Below are 22,897 nucleotides of genomic sequence, written 5' to 3'. Positions count from 1 at the left end.
TGTATACATCGTTATACTACCACCATATAATAAGAAAATTAAATTAAAACCTACTCTATAAATTAATGAAGCTTACCTTAAACTGTTGGTTGATAAAAAGTGCTGGTGCTTTGAGGGAAAACGTGAAGCCGTTGCAAGGTTCCCTGACATGCAACTTAAAGTAGGAAGTGGCCAGGTACCCGACGACCACATTGCACTGCAAACAATCGGTAGGAAATCGAAGGTCTGTCAAAATTATGCCAGAAGGGCCAGCCACTACCTCTGCCATAGGTACAGGAAGACAAAATGCCGTTTTTTGCTTCATTATTCGAGTATTCAGTCAAACCAAGGATACCAGTGGACACAAGACAGGTAACGTATTACTCCGCTGAAATGCTAGTGAAACTTAGTTTTCGACTCAAGTCATTCGTAATTGGTATGAAACCCATGACGTCATAACGATGTCACACCTCTCAGCCAATAATGAGTAACTGGAACTGCTTTTGTTTGCGTAAGAAAGTAAGTTAGAGGGCTCATTAAAAGTAAACATTACCGTAGAGGAAACACCTCTCCCGACTTAGGAAAAATTCGAGGTAAAAACTTAATCTTTTTTTTTCTCTGTAAGTATGCATTAGCGACAATAATGTATTGAGAAGAAGTGTTTTGTTATCACGTGCTTTACTCGGGAAAAATATCAATATAATAGATTTCCCATAATGGTTGAAACTAAAACTTTACCCCAAATACAACAGACACTCTTTAAATCAACAACAACCAGACAGACACGCACAACTATACAATATCAAAATCAATCAAATCACACAACAACAACTGACCATCAATAGACACTGCCTTATTTCTGTCCTCTTCGATTGCTCATCACAGACTGACTCACTGACTGACCTTCAACCGCGCCAGCAGATAACCCAAAACGATCGCCCAACTTGCACACTACCATACAGCAACACGAACACGACACATCAAACACATGAAAACATTTAAAACTCAATTATTCCCGACAACCACAAACAACCCAACGACGCTCTCTCTCTCTCTCTCTCTCTCTCTCTCTCTCTCTCTCTCTCTCTCTCTCTCTCTCTCTCTCTCTCTCTCGCAACCCTCGAAGACATTGTCAAATGCAACTACCATATAACTCCTCCATAACATAAAGAAAATGGAGTGATTACAGTGGGAGGTGGAGCAGCTAAGGGAGGCCTTAGGAAGGAAAATCAAACGCAGAAAACATGAGCAGTTAAGGCAGGAGAAGGAATGAGAAAATGCAGAAAAGGATGTTTGATGTGAGATTAGGATCTGGAATGAGTAAGAATGAGGAAATGGAAGGGGCAGCAGGAATACGACGGACAGAATTGACCCCAGAATGGGAGGAGGATGAGGCTAGGAAAAAGACTGTATGAAAGGATAAGATGCAACAGATAAGAAAGAGAAATATGGGAAAAGTGTGAAGCAAAGTAAGGCCAAGAAAAGGACAGATATAGTATGCAAGTTGAATAAGAGTAGGGACACACTATATACCTAGTCAAGTAAGGATGGCTGTGCATCAGAAGTGGATAAGGGAAAAGATGGAGAGATAGGAAGTCCCAATGATGATGGACTGAAAGAGGTACATAAAGATAGATTGTTCGACTTTTATCAAACAATCATCAGTGTAGGAAAATAGAGGCATGAAGTTGTGAAAGAGAGAACGATTACTAAGCTGGGAAGAATGAATGGGAAAATAATGTACAAATGGAAGAATGAGTTTAAGGATGTATAGATGGGAAAGAATAAGTGCGTCAATATATACTCATTAAAATGACATTTTTATAATAAAATAAAGTTTTAATTATACCCAGTAGTTGCATAGCTATTAGTTTCCCTTATTCGCAGCAGTTTAGATTCGAATTTTGCAGCAGCGACTCTGATAGTGTAGGTGACACCAGTCTTGTCCCCCTGGCGAGAGATTAGGAATGACTAGCTCTTTCCATTTATGTTTATGTCCAGCAGAGGGGAAGAGCGAGGGCTCTGATCAAGCAACTACAGGGTATGTATAATTACAACTTTGTTTCATTATAAAAATCTATTATAAAAATGTCATTTTTAATTAAATAACAAACCCAGTAGTTACATAGCTAATTCCCACATTGACAGGAGGTGGGATAGATCCACATAAGTATTCTACTCTAAAAACATTAAGTCACGTAATGCATTAGAAACATTAAAAAGCTGCTAGCATTGAAACATTATTGTCGTTCCTTATTAGTCAAGAGAGCTGGTAGTAGATACATTACTGCCTTGGTTGGTTTGATGCTCAATTTAACCTATAGTGGTGCGGCAGTAATGCCAAGAGTCGCCTCTCTTACTTAAGGGGGAGCCTTGTAGCAAGGATGATTCCTTAATTGTTCACAAGGATGACAAGTCTGCCCACCTTGCCCACTGCTGGGCACAGTACCATAATAAAAATAACCAGATATTAAGTCACCTATACTGAAGTAAAACAACAACCCATCCACTAAAAGTGGCAGGTGCTATGGTTCCCTAAACTTCAAACCTTCACTGCAAGGTGAAGGTTCAGACTATAGGAGGGAATCCTATGCTTCCTTTTGCTATACCATGCCAGTAATAAAATGTTCAAGGTACCTCCTAAATTTCAACACTTTTTAAAAACTCTTTCAAGGACATAAGAAATGAAGTGATCATACTACCAGTAGGGCAAATGCCGAATGGACGTATAAGGTATTTTTCCCTTGAAAGCTAACGAGGTAGAGGTTGTACTAACGTCACTAACTTTCCTAAAAGGAGGCAAATGCTTTTCTTAAATCTGAGTGTCTCAGAAGTTATAAAGTCCATTGGTGCAAATGGCAAGGTGTTCTAATCTGAGGACGAGATGCATACTTGCCATAACATCTTGGGTTAAAACCCACTCTGGCACCTTCGTGTAAACCGAGACAAGAGGGAAAAAACTCTCTTGTTCGGCAATAGTGCTAACCCTGTGGTGTTGTCAAACAATACCACTAGTTGTCTCAAAATCAAAACCAGAAACTCTTGGGAGGCCTGAAAGGCTGTCCTGAGTTTCAGGTTAATTAAGGGAAGGTACCATTCGTCTCAGTCACACACCAGAAGATCTAACCTACAGGTATGCGTCTATTACACGGACGGTGCAACTGATAACAGATGCATTAGTGGAGCAGATAGCAGAAAAATCATGCAAATGATGATACAAGCATCAAATTTGGCACAAGTGTCCTCCAAGGTATACTAATCAAATCTGCCCAATTGACCAATTGAAAATCCAAGACGGCAGCCATTTTTGAGATGGCCACCAAAATAACCACCCAAAGTAGCTGTTTTGCTGAGAAATATTTGTAGTTGTCTGATTTGCATGATCTAAGTGTGGATTCCTATGTTTTGAAGCCTGCTGAACTATATTTTCCTTTTTAAAAAGCACTCTGAGACATATTTCTCAAGATGACCACCAAGATGTTTCTCTTTCTTTACATTAGTTTTATCCCAGTTAGTACATTTTCAAAGTTAATGCATACCGTGCTGCTGTTTCTCGATCTGCTACTGTTCACATATGCAGCTGCAGAGTGATGTGCAGTGAAGCTCTGCCTGAGAGCACTTGCATCTTCCTTTGCAAACCTTCTTACAGGAGCACTTTGTCAATTCTTAACAGCTTGCTGCAATCGGTGGTAGTGATGTCCAATGTATCTGCCATGCTTCTCCTTTCTGTGTCCACCCCCATTCAGCTGGACTGCTCATGTGTGGATTACAGTGGGTTGCCTGGCCCCAGATGATCCCAGCCTGGTAGGCTGCATGCTTTGCATGTTCTCTGAGGGCTGCCTGTGTTGGTGGAATTGAGTTGTACAGCCTCTGCTTGCGGGCAAACAGATCTAGCCTTGCTTGGTCCACACCAGTGGCTGCGCTTGATCTGTCGTACATGAGGACAACGAATCTTTCCAGTCTCTGCATGTCAAGATCACGAATCAATGTTGGATGCTGGCTGAGATTGATGATGTTTCAGTAATATCATCAAATAGATTTTCCAACGTCTGCCATGCAGATTTCTTCGCTTTCCCACGGAAGGCAGAACAAGGAATTCACATCCAGTGAATGCGTTGAAAGTAGGGGATTCCTCTAGCTTTCTCAATCCCAACTGCAGAAACTACCTCAGGGACTGGAATCCATCACATATGGGCTCCTTGACCAAAGGTAATCCACATTTCCTGAAAACCTAGTTTCTGGAAGGATGGCAGTACAGATATTGCTATGACTAGCACATCTGTGTCATTAGCCTTGATGATTATAGATTTGCTTCCGTCAGTCGTTGCATTCCTAGCATGAAGAAATATTCGACTGTCAGCTTCTTCGTGACAACATGGGGACACAGCATCCAGAGACTTCACTGTGTTGCTAATGGCATCCTCTCCTTTTGTGATGATGACTGTGCTTGTCATTTCTGCTTCACACATCTTCTCGGCCAGGAAGTGAAACAGTTTTTACAGTCTTGTTGCTAGGGTCACGATGGAAGCTTTGCCAGTTTTTCCTGGTCTTGCTTGTTCCTGTCACTCCTTTTCTGATTCCTTTCCCCCTTTTTTGACCTCGTTCTGATTTCAAACTTGATTCCTTGTATACATCAAAGACTATGTCCACCCACTTGTACCGAGCACCATAGGATTCCACCTTTGGGTATGATGTCTTCTTTGGCATAGTCATTAAATTTCTTTGAAGTATATGGAGGTGAGACATTGATAAGTGCTGAGCTGTCAATGATGATTATATCTCTCTTTGGTTCTCCCAGTGTGATATTCACTTGCGCTTCAAGAATTTCAACCAGCTGTGACTTATGACACATATGAAGCTTGCCCCTGTCACTGAGAGATGCAGGGTATGACTGATTCTTGTGCTTGAAGAATTCTTGCAAGTCACACTGTCTGTTCTGGCTTGAGATGAACAGTTGTGAGAATAACTGACAATCATCTTTTAGGACTTTTGCCTTAGAAATTCCCTCAGCCTGTTCTTGTTTGAAGAATGAAACAGGGTTCTTCTTGATTGGATGATAGAAAAGACTTTCAGCTTCATCCTCCAGCCTTTTCATAAATGATAGGAATGCTCTGTGCCTCGCCAGTGATGCGTAGATACCATTTCAGCTAGAGTTGGGTCTGCAATGTTCTTTTGTACTAACACCATCAGATCTGTTGATTCTTCTTGGAATGGGTTACCCATCTGCATCACTGCAGTGATTTCACCTTTTCAAAGAAAGATTTCTGGGCACTCGGTGTCTGCTGCTGTATGTGGCATCCTTCATACCAGACATGGCCTCACATCCAGCTAGTAGACGACTACCTTCAGGTCCAGTGACCATCCACCTACGAAGTCCTGACAGGTCTTCTGACAACACAATTGCTCCTCTGTCACCTTTGATCACTGCATTATTGCGCTCATGCGCTTGATCAATCACGATGCCAGAGAATTCTCTTCTCGACTTGTGGATAACGAAGTTACCATTGTGAAACTCCTTGGCCAGGTCTGGATGTTTTTGTTCAAGTGATATCATATCTTGGAGGTGAATAGTGATCCACCAGGCATAGTTAACATTGTTATTTGCAAAGAAGTAAGGCACCAATTCTGAGGTTATTTCTGATGTGCTAGACTCTTTAGAGCAGAAATCATGATATGCCTTCTTCATCAGTTTGTACAAGCTGCATGCTGTAATCTGGTGTGCTTGTCTTGTCTTTGCGACACTGGATGCAGACAGGTAAGACTCTGATGTACCAGATGAGGCCACCCCTGCTTCCACAATGGTGCTAGTCCACCAACTTAGTCCACCCACTGTCTCGTAGTAATGTTCCTATTGATCTTAGTGAAGCCATTTCTATATGAAGGCCTCATAACATGACAACAAACTTGTCCTACTCCATATTCTTGCCACTTCCACTGTATTGTTTGCCAGAGCATACAGTTGGTCAGCAACAATTACAGGTGTCTGCTGTGGGTTCAAAAAAGCCACTGTATCTCCATGGCATGCTTGATAGTTGCAACAGAGTGTGCCTGGTCTCACCACACAGGCATCATTGCCAATTTGCTCACTTCAAATGGACGGCTTCTTTTCTGTGTTGCATGATATGCTGACCATGTGATGCTGGCTGCATCAGCCACATTCTCAGTGATGAAGACTTCCTCCAACCAAGAATATCTTCTTTCAAATGTGACTGGATTGACTGGTGCTGGTAAGGATTGGCTTGCAACTGCAGGAGGATTGAGGTTTTTGATGAATGCTGGTCGAATATCGGTACATGCTTCTGGAAGCTCTGGAACTTTTTTAACCTTTTCTTTTTACTCTATATCTAGTTTGAGTGGTTCACGTTCATCACCAGGATTTCCTGTGTTTGGATGCTGGAAAATGGAAACACTTGTACCGTGTAAAGATGTTTCAGCTGTGGTCGCAGTCGGATTATGATCTATGTTGTCGACAGCTCCAGTTGTGAACAAATTCTTTCTCGAGACTGGGGGACAGATTACTCCATCTTCTACATACTGTGCAACAACTGCTTCTCCTAACTGCACTGAGATTTCTAGGACTCGGTCATATGATATGCTGAGCCCATTCTCATGGATCATTTCAATTATTTGTCTCTTCCTCGTCTTGGCAAACACATACAGGCCCATGTTAGACTGAAAAAATGTGGCTCCCCAGTCTAAGAATGCCCCTGTGGACATCCGTTCCTTCCTTGTTGTATTTGGCAAAGCATTGTACTGAAGAAGTTGTGATGTAGCAAAGTCTGATTTCAACGCTCCATGATGGGAGTTGGGACTTAATGTCTGCACCATGTACGATCAAGCATACAAACTGAAGCAGTGATGGTGGCACAGCCTGTTCTAAGTCTTTGTCATGAAAATAGCTACTTAAATTCGACTTCTGATGGAACATGTCTTATTATCCCAGCGGCTTTTGTTAAATGGATCGCTTCACCATAACGGGATGCTTCTGATAGGATTGAACTTACATCAGTTTCAACAGCCAACAGAACTTCTCGTCCTTGGAGATTAGCTTACAGCTGTGGAATTTGCAAAAGCAGCTGATCCTTGAGTCAAGTAGGATGAACATCAGGCAAGTCAACACCAAGCTGTTCCAGCCTCTGCTTGTAAAAAGCTTGGTAAATCAGTAAGTTTGAAAATCTGTGGCCTCTCAGTTGCATTTTTCATCTCCCAGATGTAGATGACTGGTTCAAAGAAAGCAGTTGGATATGCATCCTTCCAGTGCTCCTGTGCTTTTTCTTGCTCCCGCACCTTTAGATATGCCCATTCTCAGTTATACAATGCCACCAAACAGCTAGGGTGATATTTCACTTCTTGTGCTACGACATTCTCTTGCACTTAGTTTGGCGAGAAGTTTTGTATCACCGAGTGTTTTTTTTGGCACATTCATTTATTATTCTCCTATTCACTTGCATTGTCATTGCTTCTCTAAGCTCCCCTCCTTCAGTTTTTGCAGAAGAAGCATGCTTTTGTTTTAGTTTCTTGGAGCTTTCGTGGAATCTTACTTCTACAGCCCTCATTGCTAGTACTTACATGTAACTTTGTGTTGTTGAACAGAAGCCTGCAACGCTCATGATATTGTGCCTTATTTTTTCTCAAGGTTTCCTCTATCCCAGAACCTTCGTCAAGTCTTGCAGGGTCTAGCTTGATTGGTAGCACACTAAGTGAGTGAAACAGAGGAATATTCTTTGCCAGGTTTGTATATCCATCATCCCATTTTCTGGCAGGATTTGTCCGGGGAGATTTTAGATCTTCTTTCTTAACTTCCTGTCATAGGCAACACTTGGTCCAGTCTGTTTTCCATGATCATCCAGTAGAGTTCGCATCCATGATTACGATGACGTTCAGGGTTGAGGTTTTATCTTTTTACCGCCCTGTACCTGTAATAGTATAATAGGCCTCTTATGTCCTGTAATATACAATAAGTCCTTTCCTGTATGGGATACAACTAGGTTCTTGCACTCTGCCATACACCTAGTCCGATCGTTCATCCAGTGTCATAAGTCCGTGCAATCTGTACACCGTCCAGATAACTAAAACCTTGTTATCCCTGGTTCTGCTCTCATGTGCTGGCACATCCTGTCCATTCATATGCGCTGCCTAACTGATTTGGGGTTGATTAGGCAGCATTTGGGATACTAGTAGGTTGTTGCAGTATGATGCCAACATAAATTTCCTACTTAACTGACACTGAACCCCATGCTGATTTTCATAGCAGTGATGTCACCAATGTGCCTTGGTAGTGCCCGACAATCACTCTTTTAATACAGTGCCTTAAACTTGTTATAAACTAGAAAATATAAATCAGAAGGCTTAAAAACATAGGAATCCACACTTAGATCATGTAATTGAGACAATACAAATATTTTCTAAGCAAAACATCAACTTAGGGTGTTATTTTGGCGGCCATCTTGAAAAATGGCTGCCATTTTGGATTTTCAATTGGCAAATCAGGCAGATTTGATTAGTATCCCCTGGAGAACAATTGTGCCAAATTTTATGCTTGTATCATCACTTGCACGATTCTTCTAAAAAATGACTCCATCCATCCCACTACATGTCATGAGGAGAATATATGCCTGTCAATTTGGATTTTCAATTGGCCAATCAGGCAGATTTGATTAGTATCCCTTGGAGAACAATTGTGCCAAATTGGATGCTTGTATCATCATTTGCACAATCCTTCTAAAAAAAATTACTCTAATCTGTCCCACTACATATCATGAGGAGAATATATACAATAATATTCGTAGGCTCTTGTTGATCTAGTGCCAGCCTAATTCTTCTTCACTTCGAAAAAAAAAGAATAATCACTGGAAGCAGACCTCCTTCATTCTCTAATGAAGAAGAGCGAAGGTGAAGCTATCCGAAGGGCGGGAAGCTACTATGGCGATAATAGGACACCGAAGACTAGTTGAAGCCAAACTGGTTTTTCCCAAAATAGGAACACTGGAGAGGAGGAGTTCAAACTTCTTAGTGATATTTAACCTGAACAGATGAACATACATCCGGTGAGACCCTAAGATTGAATCAAGAATATAGGCTCCTGCATCCGAACCCTGGGGAATAGACTTCGTAGAGTTCCTCTTATTCCCTAGTCCATTCTGGTGTAACCCAGGTAGAAGAGGGAAAGAGAGAGAAGGGTGACTGTTTTTTGCCCACTCTTCTTGGGACTAGTGGGAGGGAGAGATAACACTTGCTATCATCAACTTGCGGTGATGATAGCAATGCACAGATTTAAACTTGGGAGACTGCAAGAGCAAATCCTGGGTTGACTTCTTTTGCAAGTCCGAGGTGATCCAATTAATGACATCCTGAGGGAAGAGGAAGTTGTGAACTAGTGGTAAGAAAAGGATAGCCACTTTCCATACTGAAGTAATTCCTTTAGTCGTGAAAGAGCACAACAGCTCATGCTTTGTAAGGATGCACATTACGAATGAGAAGTATCTGGTGGGGGAACTGTCCAAACAAGAGAGAACTCCCTAAGAGGTCAGAAGAACACAGAGGAGGAAATTGCGAAAGTGTCCTGATTTTTTCTAACAAATGGTGCCAATAGACCAGTTCATGAGCTAACCATTTCGAAAATCTTAAAACAGATTTTGAATGAAGTCAATCTCGACCAAAGAAAAAATTAATTTCATTGTCGTGAACACCAATCTTCAAGAAGGCTAAAATAATACAAGTGTCTTCTCTTAGTCATAAGGAGGGAAAGCGAAATCGGCCTTCCATTGTGTTCTCTTAGCTGCTAACCAACTAACTGAGGAAAATCAAAAGAATCTGAAGAGACTGTGGTCATCTGAAGAGTTGCAGCAGGAGAGACAGGAGTGGCTGGCTTGAAAAAGTTGGGATAACTTTTCAAGAAAAATCTCAGAAGCATTCCATAAGACATTGGCAGTTTGGAATCTTCCGTAGCAAGTGCTTCCTCTCATGAGACAACACAAGCAACAGATGAAAGTCGGCCATACCGACTGAAAGAGGAGACAAAATATGAGCCGTGGCCAGAACTGACAACATAAGAGGCTCAGTCGCAGGTGAGAGAACTGGCGCCTCTAGAAACTCAGGTGGACAAGGGAGATTCAGCGCTACTGGGTGCTCCTGCACCATGAATGGCTCCGAGTGGCACGTATTCACTATCCTGGGAGCTCAGGTGGACAAGAGATATTCGGCGCTATTGGGAGCTCCTGCACCTTTGAAGGATCATGCGCCAATGGCTCTAGCATCGAAGGGCACGCATGCACTATCAAGAGTCAAAATATGCTCAGATACTACAGCTTCCTGGAGCCACAACCGAAAACAAGAGCAGAGTGCTATCTGACGCTCAGTATCCCTGTATCAGAAGAAAACCACTCAAGCAACCTGTGTAGCTTACAATATTGAGTGCTTTTTTGGCCAGAACACTGGACACTCAGCACCAAAGGAAACTCGAGTGTTGAAGAAGGTGGCTCGGCCGCCCCAACTAGGCTGCTTTTTTCTTCTTAATGTTAGTTCTGGATTAGTAATCTTAATTGGCTTAGTCTCTCAATAGAAGTTTGAATGAGACGAACGGCAGAGTTTCTCTCTTTACTGTTGCAAAGAATTGGTTACAACTACAAAGCTTATAAATCTATTTTTGGACCCTGGCAATATTTCTACTTCTTTACTGAATGACGGCTGCTGGTCCTCTCTCGCTTCTTCTGTTGTTCTCAAATTCAGCCACCCTCAGTTCGAATTCGGCACCACCTCCTTAGGCGGTGTAGTTCTGGTTCTCCGCCCAACTGGATTCTGATTCGTGGAGTGGTCTTTCCTTATCTTTTCCCATCCCTTTTAGGTGGGGTTAACATGTTAATTCCTCATTTTCCAGGCGGAGTCAATAATTTAACATGTTAATACCTCCTCCTGGAGGCGGAGCTACATTCTTGATAGAAGCTGAGTAAGTTTAGTGCGAGGTCACAGGTCAAAGATTTTATGACGATCTTAAGATTTCGTTGCTCAAATTCTGGCTCACACACGAAAGCTCAAGTCTCTCTCTTTCTTCCTCTTTCAATTTCTCGTTATTTTCACTGTACATACTCTGATTATTCTCTCTCCTTCTCTTTCTCATTATTTCACTGTACTTTGATCATTCTCTCTCTTTCTGTTTTTACACTACCCTATCTACTATTATTTCTTATAGCTATCGTTACATCACTCGGTCACCTCACTACTTTGTCTTCAATGTTTAATATATATATATATATATATATATAATATATATATAATATATATATATATTATAATATATATATATATATATATACACACATGTATATACACATATACATATATATATATATTATCTCTATATTTTTCATATATGTATATATATAATATATATATATATATATATATAATATATATATATATATGAAAAAATGGATCTATACTAAAAAAAAATCATTATAGAGTACAACAAATTACGCATAAATACTGTTCTCCCCACTCTGGAAGAAAGAATAATTGTAATAAAATTGTAAAAAAAAAATAATTGAAAATGTTAAACATATCAATTCATAATTATATCAAATTAAAAATGCATTAAATCAAAAGCATGATAAATGAATACTCAGAATACATCTGAAAAAATGTTAGAAATTATGTGGATATTAAATGTCAATTATGGATCATTTCTTTTCATTTCTTTCAGTATCCTTTGTATCTTTTTGATAATCAAATGCCTCACTATGATGAAAACCAAAACAATAGTGACTACTATTACCACCAGATTACAAATGAAAGAAATGGTGCTGTTTGTTTTCGTATACAAGTAATAGTCATCAACATAATTCAAGTTCTTAAGTTCCTTTAATTCTAGCTGAGACAATTTATACTGATCTATTGCAAATGTGTAATTCTTATATGGCACATGTTTGTTGAAATGGTATTCAGTGAAAAGGTGTGGTTCATAGTATAATTGATTTGGTATAACTAACTTACATGATGTTGCAAATGACTTGATATTCTTAAATTTCAGTTGGGTAGTGACATTGTAGGACAAGTGACAGTGGCTATAACAGTATCTAATGAAAATACGATGTCTTCATTCACTAATAGTTGCTTCAAAAGACTTATTAAATGACTGTGTACACATCCTTTTCTTGATTTTGTTTTAAAATCAACTCTTGGATACAGGATGATCATTAGTAGTCTTATATAAGTTATCAATATCACATATATACTCTTTTTTCTTCAAAATTACACATTCATTGAATTGTTCTTCAGTTAAAAAGGTTAACATTAATCCATGTTCTTCCATTGCAAAATGAGTACTAAGGCCCTTTCTTATAATGATCTGATTTTCAATATACATAGGAAAGGGATATACTGAAACTAGCACATTTGAAATTTTTTGTATTGAAGGTAGAATTAAAATAATTCTGTCATGGATTACTTTGGCAACTTTATCAAATTATAGTACATAAAAAATATCTTCTACTAAAGTTGTGCAATGCTCTCAATTATATAAAAACTTAATAATATCTTCTAATTTTTTTGGAGTGATTAGTATTGGGCTCAAAATACCTTTGTAAGCAAGTAAGACAGCATTGAGCATGTCTTTATGTTCGTGTAACATCACTTCACTTTCCAGTGCAAAGTTTTTTAAAAACTATATTTTCTGTCTTATTGAATTCTTTTGTTACATTCTGATTTACTTGACTTATGAAGACTTTCAATTTTTCTATTTGTTCTGCATTTTTATTGTGAGAGGCAGCTTTATTTATCACTGTACACATTGTGGCTGCCCACTTTTCCAGTCTGTCAATTCCTTCCTTTTCTTGTTCTACATTTGCTTCAGTAGCAACCCCAAACAAATGATTTAGAGCAGTTTCAATGAAGGGTAAGCGGAAATCTTTTGGACCTTGTTCTCTGTGTTATCTGTGTTCATGCTCAACTTTTCCAATAATGACATGGCACTGTTATCACCCTTCTGTAGGATTTCTTTAATACCATTTTGGATTTCTCTTAATTTACTTTCACGTTTGAGCACTGTGGAAATATTTATACTAACTATTCCAAGGTCCTTGGTCATTTTGACTTTTCCATGTCTGTTTAACAGGGCACCTGTTCTTATCTCCACTTCTGAAGAAATGAGTCAATTTAAAACTAGTGCTATGATGAGCCGCATGTTTGCCTCTGCAAAAATTAGACTTAATCAGATTTTCTTTATATCTAGACACATAAATTACACTATATACATCATAGTTATGATATTTTCAGCCCAACACTATTTACATATCGTTATATACACACATTTTTACTTCTTTCTGTTTCCTAGATCATACCTCGTTGATATTGGATTTTCTAAAGTATTTTCCTTCCTTACGTTATCTATATCTTCAGTAGACCATGGATCTGTTTTCACTACCTTTACATGATTCCAGTGAACTACCTTTTCTTTTAGATCACTTTTCATTTATTAATCTGTATTTATTTAATTTTAACACTTCTATTACTCTATATGGCCCTGTGAATTTGGGAGAAACCTTTACATTTGGACCTTCTGGTACACGATTCTTAACATAAATTTGAGTACCCACTGTAATGTCTAGTTTTGTGGTATTTTTGTTATAATATTTTTCTTGAGTCTTACGTACGTCTTTTAGTCGAGCTCTTGTCTGCATGATAGTCTCATAAGTACGTCTGGTTTTCCATACAACATAGTCATCATAGTTATAAGTATATCTATAGGTGGTGTTGCATCATTTAACAACATATTTGGCATTCCTTCTGACAGCCATATAGAAAATAATCAGGAGATTCTCCTATCGTCTCATTTACAGTATTATTCAATATGAACTGTACATCTTCAAGAGCTGAGTCACAATCTTCTGTATTTGGTTGTACTAAAGTTTTCAGGATACCCTTTAATTTTACTATTAGTTCGTTCTACTGCCCCATTTGAACTGGGTTTATAAGCTGTTATTTGACATTTATTTATTTCATAAAATTCACATATTTTCTTTGAAAGATCACTGGTAAATTCTGCAGCATTATCAGATAGAAGAACTTGAGGACATGAATGCCTGGTTATAATTCTAGATTTAAGAGCTTCGGCTACTGTAGCTGCAACTGTTTCTTACAAGTATGATTTCTACATATCTAGTTAGATAGTCTAAGAAGACTTTCTAATAGTTGTTGGAAATGGACCCAAAATGTCCACAGTTACTGCTTGAAATGGATTTAATTCTGATGGATATTTTTCGAGTGGAGCTTTTGTATTTACGTTACCTTTATTTTGGTTACAAACTATGCAATTTTGTACAAAGTTCTTGGCATCTTCACTATAATGTGGCCAAAAATAATTTCTCGTTATGATTCTAGTTGTATTTTTAATTCCTGGATGTCCTGCCAACTTATTTGAGTGTGTTAGTTCTAAAACTTCTCTGGCTAGTGTTTTTGGGATATATAGTCGAGAACAACCACTTTTCTCTGTGGGTATTTTATACAACAAACCATTTATTAACTGAAATCAGGTTTTAAGGATTCATCCATTATTAGTTGTCGTACTATTTGCCTGATTAATGGATCTTTATCTTGTTCTACTTTCACTCTTTCTAAATCTACATCTACCACTTGACAACTAAAACAAAAGGTATTAGTTGTAATGCATGTTTCTGTTCCTTCTTGAGATCTGGAGAATGCATCTGCCAAGGTGCTGAGTTTCCCTGGAATATATCTGAACTCTGGAGAAAACTCTAATACACTAAGGAACCATCTATCGAACTTCATGTTGTTAGTGAAAGTCCTCTTTTTAATCAAATCACAAATGGGTTTGTGATCAGTAAACACATTAACTTTATGACCTAAAAGTATGTCTAAATTTCTTTAAACCCCAAAACAAAGCTAAACACTCTCTTTCGGTGATACTATAGTGTTTTTCTGCTGGGTTTAAAACTCTACTGTCATAGTATACTGCCCTCATTCTAGTTTTGGCCTTTTGTAACTACAGCTCCTAGCACTGTACTCGAGGCATCACAAGCTAAATAATCTTTTGAAAAATCTGGGTAGTCCAAAACAGGGTTCCTAGTCATGTTGCTCTTTAATGTTTGAAAGGCTGTTTCTTGTTCATTCTGCCATTCATATTTAAATCCTCTTTTTTGGTTAATTCTGTCAAAGGTTTGGCGATAGTAGCAAAATCCTTTATAAACGGTCTATACTAGCCAAACCAATCCCCAAGGAATCTCCTTAATGCCTTTCAAATAATGGAGCTAGATAAAAAAAAAAAAAATCAATTTTACCTGCTTGCATGCGCAGTCCGTCTTCACTAATTACATGACCCAAGTATTTTAATGACTTCATCACGAACTGACATTTCTTTAATTTAATTTTTAGTTCTGCCATTCTTAATCTTTCTAGGACCAATTCTAATGTTTTGAGATGGCTTTCTAAATTTTTACTAAAAATGATTACATCGTCTAAATATACTGCAACATTTTCTGTCTCCTAGAATTTGTAACATTAATCTACCAAACGTTAAAGTGGCTGATGTGAGTCCAAATGGCATTACTTCAAACTGTAAATGTTCTTTATGTGTGCTGAAGGCTGTGAATTGTTTGGATTCTTCATCTAGAGGTACTTTTCAAATTCCACTAAGGAGGTCTAAGGATGAAAATAATTTTGCCCCTCCTAATTGAGCTAACATATCTTGAATTACCGGCATCGGCATTCTATCTGGAATTGTGTTAGTTTAATTTTCTATAGCTTGTGACAAGCCTCCAACTGCCATCTTTCTTTGGAACAAGCAACAATGGTTTCTTTGTTTGTATTGTCCTTTTACGTTGCATGGAACCAGTGGTTATTCAGCAACGGGACCAACGGCTTTACGTGACTTCCGACCCACGTCGAGAGTGAACTTCTATCACCAGAAATACACATCTCTCACTCCTCAATGGAATGGCCGAGAATCGAACCTGCGACCACCGAGGTGGGACGCAAACACCAAACCAACCACGCCACTGAGGCGCTTTTAGAAGGAATTATTACTCCATCTCTTTTCACTTCCTTTAGCAAAAGATCAACTACGGGTCTCTGGCTTATTGGTAATCTGTAATTAAGAATAAAAAATGGCTTGGCTCCATCATCTAACAAAATCGGACATTCGTTCTTCCTAGTTTATCTCCTTCTACAGCTATTACAATTCTGTATTTCCCCAGCACTTGAATTAACTTGTTTCTATTTTCTGGAAAATCTGTTTTTTATTTACGTCCTGATTTATTTGAGAGTTTGGCCATTTACAGAGAAAAATGCTTTTTCTTCTACTGTTAATAAAGGATTGTAAACAGGTATTCCTATGTAAAAGACAGTCCCTGCGTATAGTGTTAGTTTTGTTGTTTGAATAGTTTTTGGACATAAGCTTCACAAACTATCACCATTCATGTGGACTAGTAAGAATGATCCATTCTGAAAAAATCTGGCAATCCATCGTCAACAATAGAACATCATTAGCCTTTACATTCTCTTTTGCTCTTATATATATATATATATATATATATATATATATATATATATATATATATTAGCATTTTGAATTTAAAGTTACTGCTCTATTGAGTATAAATTGGTATTTTATCATCAGCTGTGCTAACGCACACATCTCTTCATCTTCTATGTCTGAAAAATAACAAAAGTTCTGCATTTTCAGTGGTGTCTTCTTTTACTCCATTTAGTATTTTCCCTTCATTCTCGTAACTCGTTTACTATATTGCTACAGTTATTAGTACATGGATCTACAGGTATCTGTATAAGAATCTTGATTTTCGTTATATTCAGAGTTTCGGAGATCACCATTATTTATATCGGAGTAATTACTTGAAACTCTAAATATATCTATATGTACACATTTCATTGATTCTGTATTCTGTAATGGTGGGAATTCCTCTTTTCCATCTGTTTCTATTTTATCTTGCCTTTTCTCGTATGTCTCTGTCGAAACTGTCTAGACAAACTGATCAGATTTGGGTGAGGCTTTTTCTTCGTCAAGCGTAAAACATATATACGCTCTTCCGATTATCGTGTTTCAGGCTAATCTTTCCTTCACTGCTGTCTAGTATTATACCACATCTCATTAAATCAATCAAATGAGAATGATACTTGTGCGGGAAAAAATCTGTCTTCAGAACTAGAAAACTTTCGACAAATTTGTGTGACAAAATGTCTATTTCCAAGTTCACTTTTCCTCGACTTCTAATTTGTTTACCCGCTTTTCCCTTTATAACTTTATTTTGACTATGAATCAGATTTTCTGAAATGCTTAGAAATGTGGTTAAAGTTGATTTATCTATAATATTTACTGTATTTCCTGAATCTATAAGTACAGTAGGTACATATCTTTCCACTTATTGGAATCTTCTATACTTTAAGGTAAAGCTTCCCAAACTATCATATTCCTCTATTGTTAGAACAATTGTGTTTTGGTGTTGACTAGTGTTATTCAATTTTCAGGTAGAAGTGTTAGATTTTGTTGGGTAGTTATTGTTATTTGCAATATCACTACCTAACAACCCAGCGTCACTTAGCCAACTCGTACCTTCTGCTGGCTCCCCCCCCCCCAAAAAAAAAAAAAAAAAAAAAAATAAAAAAAAAAACCCCCCCCAAAAAAAAAAAAAAAAAAAAAAAAAAAAAAAAAAAGTACCCCATCTTCCCGTTAGTGACATATTGGCTCAGTGGTGGGTGCTGAGTTCAAACATGGCAGCATTGTTACATTTCTGCCCGAACCGAAACACTTGGTTGATCTATATAACTATTCCATGGCGATCTAGACTATGGCAGTTGACGTTTTCCTACGTTATTTTACTTGCTTAACAAGAGTTCAAGGGAATATTTTTTTCCGTTCCACTGTAACTAATCTTTTATTTACCTTTGAACTCTATAGGTCAGTGCATCGCACCCGTTGGTACCGTCTTGTAGTCTTCAAAGGTAAATTAGTAATTAGAGTAGTCCGAATAAATATTAACTTTCAAATCTTGTAAACCATGTAAAATAACAGGAAAACGTCAATTGTCACAGTTTAGCTCGCCGAGGAATGCTTATATAGAAATACCCCGAAAAGTATTATCACGATTAATGGTGAAAATGTGGTTACTTTAAGAATATGGAGTGACGGGTGTTATCTGTTCAAATACTTATTAAGTAACATGAAAAAGCAATTTGGGTGTTTGCATTGAGTGAGTGATTGGTCGGAAGAATTGTGGGGGGTAAATGACGTAATTAAGGGGGGATGATTTCACACATTTGTGGAAACTGATGCCGTATTTTAAGAACAAAAAAATGCACAATACTGAGTAACAAAAACCCGAACATGGTCTTGTAATGGATGGACAATGGGAAATCAAAGAGGCCACTTGAAGGGAGTAATGTGAACTTGAAAAGTAAAAACGTAGTTTCTTTTATTATAAATATGAAACCAAAGATATTGTGTATTATTATTATTAAAGGAAATAATATTGCAATGAAATGTTACGGCAGGACACCTATTTTACGAAATAGTTATGAAGGAATACATATATACATGAAAATTATATTATGAATAAGGAACGAAAGAGGCCCAGGCCAATGGGGTAAGGGGGGTAAATATATAGGATTGTGATTGGTGGAAAGAAGGATGGGGGGTCAAGTGTTGACATGTAAAGAACAAAGCAAATATTATGTCGGACCATAGGCATACGGAAACAGAGAGGCCTTTTTAGGGGGAAATGTGAGATTTACAAGTAATTTTTGGTAAAATCGTAATAACGTTTGATGTTTTTGTATGAGAACAAAGAAATTGTGTATTACTATTTAAAATGTAATCATATTGAAATTAAATCTTATGGAAAGGACACGTATTTTAGAAAATAATTATGAATACATACATACATAAAAATATATTTACATATAAAGGAATTGAAACAGATTTAAGCTTAAATTATGAAATTATATAAGTCGGAGGTTATCATTACGAAAATTAAAGAATATTCAGGATTATTATCACCACTGTGTATTTCTGAAACATCTTTGTATTGGACCTGGTTTGAAAATAAACCATAACATAACCTAACCTAACAGAATGGGTTACCTGACCGGGGGGAGCTGGCCCCCTGTAACCCCCTTACAGAAAGACAAACTTACAGGAAGACTACATATAGGTTACCATGCTAACCCAACCTACCCTAGTAAAACAAGTTGCCTGACCGGGGTGGGCTCTGCCCCTCCGTACCCCCCCTTTCCCCCTTTAAAGAAAGATAAAGGAAGGTTAACATATAAGTTACCATACTAACCTAACCTAGGTTGCCAGACGTCCCGATTTTGCGGGACATGTCCCGAATTTGATCATTTGTCCTGAGTCCCGGATAGACCCTCCCGGGACGGCCTTTTGTCCCGATTTCGTTCATCATAAAAAAGTAAATAATGAAATAGACTAATAAATAAATGAATAAATCAAATAAAGAACATTACATTATAAAATAAATTAAATGAAGGTTTTCAGTTGAAATTATATTGATGAAAATACAATTTGAATAACCCAAAGAATCAACGATGCTGCTAAAAGTTACGTGACGACTGACGCAGTCAATCGCGTTTGCAACTTGTTCCGTTGCTTGGCTGCGGTCCGGTGAGTGGCGAGTTGCACTCCTGCATCAGTACTGCATTAGCCTCTCATTCAAGTATGTGTGTGCCGTTACTGTTTGCTACGGCCATTACCTTTTTCATCTTTAAAACAAGATGTCAAAACGTAAAATGTAAGTTTCGAGATGAATATTCCAGCGAATGGACATTTATCAAACAAGGCAGGAATGTTATGAAGCAAACTGTCGATTATGCCATTGCAATTTCACTATTGAACATGGTGGGAAGAATGATATCAAGAGGCACATAGAAACCACAAAGCACAAAAAAAAACGTTTCCTCCACTTCAAAAGATGATAAAATAAAAAAATTTCTTGATCAAGAAAAACACAGATGAAGAAACTAAAGATAATAGCAGCAGAAGTTGCCATGGCCTTTCATACTGTTTGCCATAATCAGTCCTTCAGTTCAAATGATTGCACGAATGTACTACTGCCAACAGTATTTCCTGATTCCAAAATTGCAAGCAAATTTTCTAGTGCTAGGACAAAATGTTCTGCAATAATTAAAAACGTTCTGGCTCCACATAGCATTGCCGAAGTTGTTAGATACAAATAATTCTTCTTTTTATAGTATATCTACAGATGCAAGTAACCATAATGCTGAGAAAATATTTCCGTTGATTGTACAATATTTCACGGAAGAATGGCTTGCAGATAAAATTATTGCGAGTATAATCCCTTCCAAATGAGACCTCTGAAACAATTTCAAACTTCTGCAGAGAGAGCCTCATCGAATTAGGACTGGATGTAAAAAATGTGTAGTTTTGGTGGCGATAACACGTAATACTGAATTTTGGGGTTTTGGGGACGTTTACGTAAAGGCACAAATAATGTCTTTTCGAAAGTCAAGAAAGCATTGAATGACTTGATGGAAGGTGTAGGATGCCCAGCCCATATCTCCACAATGCTGCACATACCGCTGCCAATGTCTTATCTATTGATGTTGAATGTAATCGTTGTTAAAGTGTTTTCATACTTTAGTATTTACACTGTTCGAACTGAGAAAATGAAAACGAATTCTGCGAACTTTGTTGGTGTTCAATATGCATCAATTCTTTCTCATTCTAAAACTCGTTGGCTTTCTTTGATGAGGGCAGTTGAGAGAATTCTAAAAGTTATTTGAAGCACTGAAATCTTTCTTTTGCTTCTGAAGAAAAAGCTCCTCAAATTCTTTTAGATTTTTGTAACGATCCACTGAGCGAAGCCTACCCATATTTTGTTCACAGTCTTGAGTAGTATTTAGCAGCAGGATTATGAAGATTGAAAAAGAGAGATGACAGCATTATTGAAGTGCTTGGCTGTTTAAAAGAAATAGTTGCTTTAATAAAGGCAAGAATGGATGAAAAGTTTATTCCTCTTAGTGTTAAACGGTGCCTTAAAGATGATGAATTCACATCTCAAGAGATGAAAAAATTCTTACTTGAGGTGGATAACTACTACGTCACTTGCCATGACTATCTTAAGAAATGGGCTTCATCGTTAGAAAGTTTTTGATATCTTTTTCATGGATGTTATTAGATACACTTCCAGCATGGGAAAAAATACAATCGTCTTGTCTAGTGTTAAAAAAACAAAGGTGTAAACATTGACGACAACGTCCTTTTCTGTCAGTGTCAACATTTAAATACTCCTTGATAAACAAATGCAGAGTAAACCTGAAGAATGGTTTGACCAAGATGTGTCATGAAAAAATGACTTTCTATCCTACAGCAGTTCGACTTCGAAGAACAGTATTCTGAGATATTAATTTTGTGTCAATATTTGTTTAGTATACCTGCGCATAATGCAAATGTTGAGCGTGGCGTTTTCTATGATGAGTGCTCAGTGGACTGACGAGAGGAATAAAATTGGATGTGACAAACTATAGAGGCTATTTTACAGTGTAAGTGGAACATAAATTGTCAATGCAAAGAATTTTACTGGCAGGTATTAGGAAATATGGAACTTCTAAAGAAAGCAAAATCATCTGAGAAATACAAATAAAATAAAAAGTTCAATTTTCATTATTTCTGTACATACAATTTTCTTATTTTCATTTATCTTCAGTTTTCATATGAAAAAGATACTTTGGTATCTTAATTATTTGTAATGATTACAAATTGTCTGGATTAGTTTCCGTTTCTTCAGTTTCTTTATTGTAATTTGCATTAAATATTAGTTTAACAAAAAATTTTTTCTTTATATCCTATTAAAATACTTGCTTGATGTTTTTCACTGCGTCTGTATCTATTTATATGATGTTTATCTGGGGATGTCTATGTATTAGAGAGATTTTAAGAATGTCCCGGATCGCTTATCTTGAAATCTGGCAACCCTAACCTAACCTAACCTAATCTAGTAGAACGTGTTACCTGACTGGGGGGTGAAGCCCCTGTATCCCCCCCTAAAAGAAAGACAAACTTAAAGGCACACTAACATATAGGTTTAGGATACTAACCTAACCTAACCTAGTAGATGTGTATATCAATAAAATGGAATAGTATATATAGTAAATTTTTTTTTCTAATAAGGTAAAATTTTAAGAAAGAAATTGTTGTTTGAGAAATTCATTCTAAAAGATTAAACGAAAATAGCCAGACGTGAATGAATAATGAAAAGACAAGAGAGTGACTTTGTGCACAAACCATGTATAATTCATGTATGAAATACTCCCAAGCAACCTCCAATTTCACATAACTGACTAAAAGGTATCGAAAGCTCCTAAAACCGCCTTTTAGTCCCACCCTTTAGGCATTTTTCTGGGGCATGTCCTCAATTATAAGGTAATATTGCAAGAGAAATAGAGCAAAATTATGAAGTTGAGAAACATTGTCAACTGAACAACATATTAAACAAATACCATGATAAACGGAACAGAAATAAAAGCTTGAAATAATATAACATGATTATAACAAATGAGGAAAAGGAATATATGTAACTCATTTATGAATCCCCCCAAATTCTTCACTCGGTCCTATCGCAATGTAGCGTTAATATTGCAATGTGATTGGCTAATTACATGTCCCGCCCCATCCCCCCCCCCCCACCCCCCCCCCAAAAAAAAAAAAAAGAAAACACCATTCTGCTTCCATATAACAGTGTTGCCAGAACTGACCAAAAAGTAGCTTAGTTAAGCTCTAAAAGTAGCGGATTGGAACCATTTGTAGCACAAACCTAAAAAAGATGTTGTATTTGGCCAGTAAACGCTATTTTAGCAACTATACGAGCTTACATACACGTACATAATCAAATAACTTTCTACCAATATAGAAACTTCAATG

The 22,897-nt window shown here is 37.5% G+C and overlaps 2 protein-coding genes across 6 annotated transcripts in view; one reads left to right on the top strand and one right to left on the bottom strand.

Moving 5' to 3' along the window:
• Positions 1 to 22,897, top strand: part of LOC135200247 (uncharacterized) — a 59,680-nt gene that overhangs the window by 15,202 nt on the left and 21,581 nt on the right. The window lies entirely within an intron of this gene.
• The window catches only part of LOC135200245 (E3 ubiquitin-protein ligase trim-21-like), a 123,586-nt gene continuing 113,191 nt past the window's right edge, over positions 12,503 to 22,897 (bottom strand). For 3 of the 5 annotated variants that reach the window (XM_064228705.1, XM_064228706.1, XM_064228704.1), the window contains exon 5: positions 12,505 to 13,164. In XM_064228705.1, coding sequence (XP_064084775.1) covers positions 13,141 to 13,164 — 24 coding nt within the window. In that variant the 3' untranslated portion in view covers positions 12,505 to 13,140. Of the gene's footprint in view, positions 13,165 to 22,897 lie in introns of all 5 variants that reach the window. The other 2 variants (XM_064228708.1, XM_064228703.1) reach the window with 2 other exon arrangements.

The sequence above is a fragment of the Macrobrachium nipponense genome, chromosome 26 (assembly GCF_015104395.2).
Source record: "Macrobrachium nipponense isolate FS-2020 chromosome 26, ASM1510439v2, whole genome shotgun sequence".
NCBI classification, from domain to species: Eukaryota; Metazoa; Arthropoda; class Malacostraca; order Decapoda; family Palaemonidae; genus Macrobrachium; species Macrobrachium nipponense.
This window is presented reverse-complemented; position numbering and strand designations above follow the sequence as displayed.